The sequence below is a fragment of the Diplotaxodon limnothrissa genome, unplaced genomic scaffold (assembly GCF_057381915.1).
Source record: "Diplotaxodon limnothrissa isolate DT_005_m unplaced genomic scaffold, D_limnothrissa_male_GT1.1 unmapped_scaffold_2, whole genome shotgun sequence".
NCBI lineage: Eukaryota > Metazoa > Chordata > Actinopteri > Cichliformes > Cichlidae > Diplotaxodon > Diplotaxodon limnothrissa.
Window position 1 is genome coordinate 156,487 of NW_028188556.1, and position 8,482 is coordinate 164,968.

General features: G+C 41.5%; 1 protein-coding gene across 5 annotated transcripts; it reads left to right on the forward strand.

Annotated features, from left to right (window-relative positions):
* Nucleotides 1-5,942: 5,942 nt before the first annotated feature.
* Nucleotides 5,943-7,789, forward strand: LOC146606938 (tripartite motif-containing protein 16-like). 5 transcript variants are annotated; one of them, XM_085349189.1, is made up of 2 exons: nt 5,943-6,173; nt 6,576-7,789. In XM_085349189.1, exons 1-2 carry the CDS (start codon nt 5,979-5,981, stop codon nt 7,653-7,655), a joined length of 1,275 nt encoding a protein of 424 aa, XP_085205315.1. In that variant the 5' UTR covers nt 5,943-5,978; the 3' UTR covers nt 7,656-7,789. The 5 variants fall into 5 exon arrangements, with proteins under 5 accessions (XP_085205315.1, XP_085205313.1, XP_085205311.1 ...); XM_085349185.1 differs by having other exon boundaries at nt 5,979-6,447; nt 6,520-7,789; XM_085349186.1 differs by having other exon boundaries at nt 5,979-6,292; nt 6,410-7,789.
* Nucleotides 7,790-8,482: the final 693 nt, after the last annotated feature.

Consider the following 8,482-nt stretch of genomic DNA (forward strand, 5'->3'; position numbering starts at 1 on the left):
GAACAAGCAAACAAACAAACAAACTAATTAACAAACAAACAAACAAACAAACAAACAAAACAGTATATAAAATCAAAACAGATAAAATCAGTAGTTAAAATGTTAGTTTTGAAATTTAAGCTTAAAAGTGTGGATTTGGTGCTTTATTCAAATGCAGCTGAGAACAGGTGAGTCTTCAACCTGGATTTAAATAAACTGAGTGTTTCAGCTGATCTGAGGCTTTCTGGGAGTTTGTTCCAGATATAAGGAGCATAAAAGCTGAATGCAGCTTCTCCGTGTCTGGTTCTGACTCTGGGAACTGATAAAAGACCAGATCCAGATGACCTGAGGGATCTGGAAGGTTCATACTGGGTCAGGAGGTCACTGATGTATTTTGGTCCTAAACCATTCAGAGCTTTATAGACCAGCATCAGAACTTTAAAGTCTATCCTCTGACGGACAGGCAGCCAGTGTAAAGACCTCAGAGCTGGACTGCTGTGGTCCACTTTTTTGGTCTTAGTGAGGACTCGAGCAGCCGAGTTCTGAATGAGCTGTAGTTGTCTGACTGATTTTTTAGGTAGACCTGTAAAGATGCTGTTACAGTAATCAAGCCTACTAAAGATGAATGCATGGACTAGTTTTTCCAGGTCCTGTTGAGACATCAGATCTTTTATACTTGAAATATTCTTGAGGTGATAGTAAGCTGACTTTGTTATTGTCTTAATGTGTTTTTCTAAGTTTAGGTCTGCATCCATCACTACACCCACATTTCTCGCCTGGTTTGTGGTTTTATTAGTACTTTCCTCAAATGTGTCGAATATGTATTTTCTCATCTAAATGTCTACGAGCCAGGGGGCGGTAATGTGCCTTAACATTGGTTTCCCACCAGGAAGAAGAAGAAGAAGAAGAAGCTGTGAGCCAGGAGGGAGGGGGTGAGTGAGTGCTGAGCATGAGAAGGTGGGTGAGGGTGCGGCGGGGGGGGGCTGAGCATTGACTGTAGAAAACATGGACAACGCGACAGCTCCCCGAAAATGAAGCCAAAACGTCTCTATCGCCGTCATAAACCCCGCCTCCTCCATGTTAGCGGATAAGACTGGGGTCAGACTAAAATAAATTTATTCTCTTTTGTTATCAATGGTTCTCATCACGCTGATTTATGTTCAAGGGGTCTCCTCTCCCATAGGTTTGATTCTAATTCCTACCGCGGTGATGTTAAATTGGAGTGAGACGTCATCATAGCAGCTTTGACTGGCAGCTGCAGTCACGGAGAAACTTGCGTATCTCTGTTCGGGAATAGCAGATAGAGCGTAGGCTCTGAGAGGAGGGCCAGCGTTTACGCTACGAAGACACGACCGAGTGTTTTAACCTGACAGCCTGAGGTGTTCTTCAGTAAACTGGACTCCCCGACAGAAGGACCCGAGGCCCTGCTGTACTTTTTCGGTAAGTTAAACGTGTTTGTAAGCTAATCCGTAACTACCGTCCTTAGCTCGGTCCTGAGACCTAGCTAGCTAAGATGAGGACTCGGCTGTCAGATCATCCAACATGTTAACTGCAAAATGAACTGATGAAAACAGTACAAAGGTTAAAGTACCACATGTGCTGTCAGTGAAAGCTGCAGCTGTTTTATTGATAAAGTTAAAAACAAAAGGATTAATCACTCATGTAACTGTGTCACTATATATCAGCATTAACAGGACCTCAGTTTGGTGTTTCACAAAGCTGCTGATCTCAGACCTGCACAGCTTCCGTTTTAAACACTTGATGTACTCAGCTGCATGAAGAGCATATGAGATTTTCTCTAAAACAATTAAATAAAACCTGATGAAGGTCAAAGGTCGTCACTTGTATGTTGAACTACAAACTTGTCATGTGGAATTCTTTCACAGTTTTTTGCAGATAGTGTGTTATTTACCATAAAGTGATTCAGAGTTATTCATACCAAAGTAACCAGAGAGGATCATATGTTTTTAAATATGTAACTTTCTACAGGACTGAATATATTATGTTTATGTAAAAGTCCAGAGCCATCTTTTGTGTGTGTGTGTGTGTGTGTGTGTGTGTGTGTGTGTGTGTGTGTGTGTGATTTACATTGCTGTGCTTGAGAGCCACCATCTACCGGAACCAAATTCCTTGTATGTGTCTGCACATATACTTGGCCAATAAACACGATTCTGATTCTGATCTGTTTGACCATCACCAGTTAATCTGTAACACCGGCAATATTTATTCCCTTGGTTTGTTGCTGTGTGTGATTGCCAGAAGGTGAGTTCTGATCGCATTATGTTATGTAGGTTAAATGCTCTTGGGTGTATTTGTTCACTTGAGTGTATGCAATTGCTGTTTTTGCAAAGGCACTATTCAAGCTACTAAGCTGTTGTGTTGCGACAACGCCGGTCTCTGCGATTCTTTTGGTCCTGGTGGAGATCACGCTGAGATGTTTCCATGTTTCACACAATCCTTTTATTACCCATTATTCTTACAGATGCATCTGGAGATCAGCACACTGCATCCTATGCTAAAGGCTGATCTAAAGAACTCCACAAAACAGTTACAGTTAAAACTTCTGGTCTCTTCCCCCCTACAGTAAACACCCCCACAATGGAAATAGATAAGATAAAACTTTATTAATCCCTCGGGTGGGTTCCTCTGGGAAATTCTGTTTCCAAAAGCACAGCACCGACAGAAGTTACAGAGTTACAGAATATTATACATACATACACACACACACACACACACACATATATATAAATAAAATATACGAAGGGGATAAATAGAATAAATAGGAATAAAAATACAAGTAAATTGCACATTTCAAGTATTGAGGTCTATTGCACCATTGACAATAAAAAGAAAACGTATTGCACAAAAATACACTAGTACAGTGGCCAAGGGTGCTGACACCCTGACCCCCATCTCCTTTTAAGGTAGTGTCTCTTTTGCCCTTTGTCTGCCCCTCACCCTCAGTAACTCTTGCTTTCTCCCTGGGGGTGGGTGTTGATTGTCCTCCTGTCCTGCACCTCAGTTCTTTGTTCCCATCCCAGGCCCATTTTTCTATTTTGTATTCCCATTAACCGCCATATTGTAATATTACAACCAATCCCCAAATATATTCTCTTTAACTCTGATCTATATTAAGGAATCTACAGGGAGTGCAGAATTATTAGGCAAGTCGTATTTTTGAGGAATAATTTTATTATTGAACAACAACCATGTTCTCAATGAACCCAAAAAACTCATTAATATCAAAGCTGAATGTTTGTGGAAGTAGTTTTTAGTTTTAGCCATTTTAGGGGAATATCTGTGTGTGTGCAGGTGACTATTACTGTGCATAAATATTAGGCAACTTAACAAAAAACAAATATATACCCATTTCAATTATTTATTTTTACCAGTGAAACCAATATAACATCTCCACACTCACAAATATACATTTCTGACATTCAAAAACAAAACAAAAACAAATCAGCGACCAATATAGCCACCTTTCTTTGCAAGGACACTCAAAAGCCTGCCATCCATGGATTCTGTCAGTGTTTTGATCTGTTCACCATCAACATTGCGTGCAGCAGCAACCACAGCCTCCCAGACACTGTTCAGAGAGGTGTACTGTTTTCCCTCCTTGTAAATCTCACATTTGATGATGGACCACAGGTTCTCAATGGGGTTCAGATCAGGTGAACAAGGTTTTTCTTCTTTTATACCCTTTCTTGCCAGCCACGCTGTGGAGTACTTGGACGCGTGTGATGGAGCATTGTCCTGCATGAAAATCACGTTTTTCTTGAAGGATGCAGACTTCTTCCTGTACCACTGCTTGAAGAAGGTGTCTTCCAGAAACTGGCAGTAGGACTGGGAGTTGAGCTTGACTCCATCCTCAACCCGAAAAGGCCCCACAAGCTCATCTTTGATGATACCAGCCCAAACCAGTACTCCACCTCCACCTTGCTGGCGTCTGAGTCGGACTGGAGCTCTCTGCCCTTTACCAATCAAGCCATGGGCCCATCCATCTGGCCCATCAAGACTCACTCTCATTTCATCAGTCCATAAAACCTTAGAAAAACCAGTCTTGAGATATTTCTTGGCCCAGTCTTGACGTTTCAGCTTGTGTGTCTTGTTCAGTGGTGGTCGTCTTTCAGCCTTTCTTACCTTGGCCATGTCTCTGAGTATTGCACACCTTGTGCTTTTGGGCACTCCAGTGATGTTGCAGCTCTGAAATATGGCCAAACTGGTGGCAAGTGGCATCTTGGCAGCTGCACGCTTGACTTTTCTCAGTTCATGGGCAGTTATTTTGCGCCTTGGTTTTTCCACACGCTTCTTGCGACCCTGTTGACTATTTTGAATGAAACGCTTGATTGTTCGATGATCACGCTTCAGAAGCTTTGCAACTGCTGCATCCCTCTGCAAGATATCTCACTATTTTTGACTTTTCTGAGCCTGTCAAGTCCTTCTTTTGACCCATTTTGCCAAAGGAAAGGACGTTGCCTAATAATTATGCACACCTGATATAGGGTGTTGATGTCATTAGACCACACCCCTTCTCATTACAGAGATGCACATCACCTAATATGCTTAATTGGTAGTAGGCTTTCGAGCCTATACAGCTTGGAGTAAGACAACATGCATGTAGAGGATGATGTGGACAAAATACTCATTTGCCTAATATTTCTGCACTCCCTGTATTCTCAACAGTTGTAAACTAGTCCAAACATCTGGCTATGGGGTGCCGGGCCGGCGGCGCGATCGTTGCTTCCTCCCCACGGATGGCTCCGATGGGCCGGGCAAACTTGTGATTTTTTTCCCCACCACTGAGCGATTAAAACTGACTTTTTGGTTTCTCCACCTGCTGAATCTCACTTTAACCTCTGACTGTGCTCATTTTCCTGTTAAGAGGCAAAGGCACTTTGTACAATAATGGCATTAAAAAAATTGCAATTTAAAAAAAAAATCCTTCTTTTTCTTTTGACTCAAGTTGAATACGATTAGAATTATTACATTACTATAGCACAAGGTTCAGTTAGCTTTATAAAAAAAAAATAGGTGGGAGAAATGTCCTGCAAAGAACTGCTTTTTACTTTTTTTTTTACTTTGAGTACATTTCAAAGCCTATACTTAATTACTTTTACTTGAGTAAAAAAGTTGAACCAGTACTTCAACCTTTACTGTAGTAAAGTGTTTTTTAACACTAGTGTCTGTACTTCTGCTTAAGTACAGAATGTCTAGACTTTTGCCACTTTTGACTGGTTCTCACATACCTGTATTTAGCCACGTTCCTGTTAAAAATGATTGTAGAAGTTGTGATCAACTCAACTGTAACAACAGAAAAATATTTTTAAAGGAGTCAGGGTTTCTTTTTATTATTCCTGTCAAACATTTATCACATTTTTGTGGAGATGAATGTGTTTGAAAACACTTTAATTTGTTTACTGCCTCATATACCAACTACTACACCTGCTGCACCCTCTCACCTCTGATGGTGTTTGAGGGAGAGAAACAACTGAAATGAACATAAACTTAAATGCAACATAAGCATCATGTCAGTGGCTGCCTTATCTGTATGTTTAGGATCATTATCCTCCTGCATTGACTGAAACTGAAGGACTGTTTGTTAACTTCAGTGAGAACTCTGACATTTCTAAACTGAAGTTTATTTATATAGAAGAAAGTGTTAACAAGCTTAAACGTTGATGTGAGCAGTAAATAAAGGGTTAAACTATCAGTATCAGTATCGCTCTCAAACTGCTCCTCTTCCTGGAGTGAAGCACAGCCTGATAACCCTCCCTCTTCTTCCTGCTCTTAAACACAGCACCTCCTCTCTGTCCACGTGTTTCCTCGTTCCCTCCCCTCAGATCTGCACTTTGAAGATGGGTGTAACCAACATGTGGTGACGTGTAAGAGCTGACAGGCTCCATTCACTGCAGAAACATGTTGTTGAGATCAGAGCTCAGACTAGTTTCAGTTATAAGGAAGAGAAACTCACACAGTCACTGACACTGAGAGGAGAAATGGCACAGAAAGGAGTTCAGCTGGATGAAGAAATCTTCTCTTGTTCCATCTGTTTGGATCTACTGAAGGATCCGGTGACTATTCCCTGTGGACACAGCTACTGCATGAACTGTATTAAAGCCCACTTTGATGAAGAGGACAGGAAGGGAATCCACAGCTGCCCTCAGTGCAGGAAGACTTTCACACCGAGGCCTGTCCTGGAGAAAAACATCATGTTAGCAGAGTTGGTGGAGGAGCTGAAGAAGACTGGACTCCAAGCTGCTCCAGCTAATCTCTGCTATGCTGGACCTGAAGATGTGGCCTGTGATGTCTGCACTGGGAGGAAGCTGAAAGCCATCAAGTCCTGTTTAGTCTGTGTTATCTCGTACTGTGAGAAACACCTCCAACCTCACTATGATGCAGCTCCATTAAAGAAACACAAGCTGGTGTCCCCCTCCAAGAAGCTCCAGGAGAACATCTGCTCTCGTCATGATGAGGTGATGAAGATTTTCTGTCGTACTGATCAGCAGAATATCTGTTATCTCTGCACGATGGATGAACATAAAGGCCATGAAACAGTCCCAGCTGCAGCAGAAAGGACTGAGAAGCAGAAGGAGCTCGAGGTGAGACGACTAAACATCCAGCAGAGAATCCAGGAGCGAGAGAAAGATGTGAAGCTGCTTCAACAGGAGGTGGAGGCCATCAATGGCTCTGCTGATAAAGCAGTGGAGGACAGTGAGAAGATGTTCACTGAGCTGATCCGTCTCATCCAGAAAAGAAGCTCTGATGTGAAGCAGCAGGTCAGATCCCAGCAGGAAACTGAAGTGAGTCGAGTCAAAGAGCTTCAGGAGAAGCTGGAGCAGGAGATCGCTGAGCTGAAGAGGAAAGACGGCGAGCTGGAGCAGCTCTCACACACAGAGGATCACAACCAGTTTCTACACAACTACCCCTCACTGTCAGCACTCAGTGAGTCTACACACTCATCCAGCATCAATATTCGTCCTCTGAGCTACTTTGAGGATGTGACAGCAGCTGTGTCAGAGACCAGAGATAAACTACAGGACATTCTGAGAGATGAATGGACAAACATCTCACTGACAGTGACTGAAGTGGATGTTTTACTGTCACCACCTGAGCCAAAGACCAGAGCTGGATTCTTAAAACATTCACATGAAATCACACTGGATCCAAACACAGCATACACACATCTGTTATTATCTGAGGGGAACAGAAAAGCAACATTTATGAACCAACAACAATTTTATTTTGATCATCCAGACAGATTCACTGGATGTTATCAGGTTTTGAGTAGACAGACTCTGACTGAATGTTGTTACTGGGAGGTGGAGTGGAGAGGGAGAGGAGTTTGTGTAGCAGTCACATTGAAGAATATCAGCAGAAAAACGGGCCTAAATGAATGTTTTCTTGGATACAATGACAAATCTTGGGCATTACGTTGTGACACAAACAGCTATAAATTTTGGCACAACAAAGTCCCAACTGTCCTCTCAGGTCCTCGGTCCTCCAGAGTAGGAGTGTACCTGGATCACAGAGCAGGTATTCTGTCTTTCTACAGCGTCTCTGAAACCATGACTCTCCTCCACAGAGTCCAGACCACATTCACTCAGCCGCTCTATGCTGGAATTCGGTTTTGTCACTCTGATGGAGACACTGCAGAGTTGATTAAAGTCAAATAGAGAAGACAGGTTCATGTTGATCCCTGACCATTATATGTACTTGTGTAGTTTCTAAATGAGGCTTTACATTTTAGAAGCTGAGAAGTTCAGTGGTCCATTGATGTGTGAAAATAATATTGCACTGATTCAAACTGTACTTACATTTATATACCTTACATCAATATAAATCTGAATTTGTTCTTATGGCTGATAACCATGGCACAACCTCAATTCCAATAAAGTTGAGACATTGTGCCAGATCTGTTTCATCTCAATTCAGAACCAAGAAATTCAAGGTCATCCATGTCTTTATGTCTTTAAGGCATTCCTGCAGTTAATTAATTGTTTTTGCCATCTAGTGCTATGGATAGATAAAGATGGGTTACATCTGCATAGCAATGAAAATATGACATGCCTCCCAATCATACTGCGTAAGGGAAACTATATAATGTAAACAAAGTATAGTTAAACTTTTTAAATATAAAAACAAATTATACGGACCTGTATATTGTGGAGAATAGAAATGTTTATTTGCCCTAAGCTGAGTCCTTTAAATAGTTTAATCTGACTGAATGTGCAGCTGCTGTACAGAGACAGAGTGGGTTAAGTTTGAACAGTTTCTGTTTTAAAAGTTGGAATGTTTGGCTGTACATGGAAATATTTATCGTGCACTCACACAATTTTGACTCTTTCTGCGTGGAAATAGTAGCTTTTGACTTCGTGGTGTTTGAAATGAGGGAAGATACAAAAGTAAAATGTGTAGCAAACATGTGATAGAATTATACAATGGAATGACCATAAAAATCCCAAAACTGACCTTGACCATAAAATTGACAAATGGACTTTAA

Coding starts and splice junctions, on each gene's coding strand:
- LOC146606938 (XM_085349187.1), top strand. CDS start 5,979: ATGGCACAGAAAGGAGTTCAGCTGGATGAAGAAATCTTCTCTTGTTCC.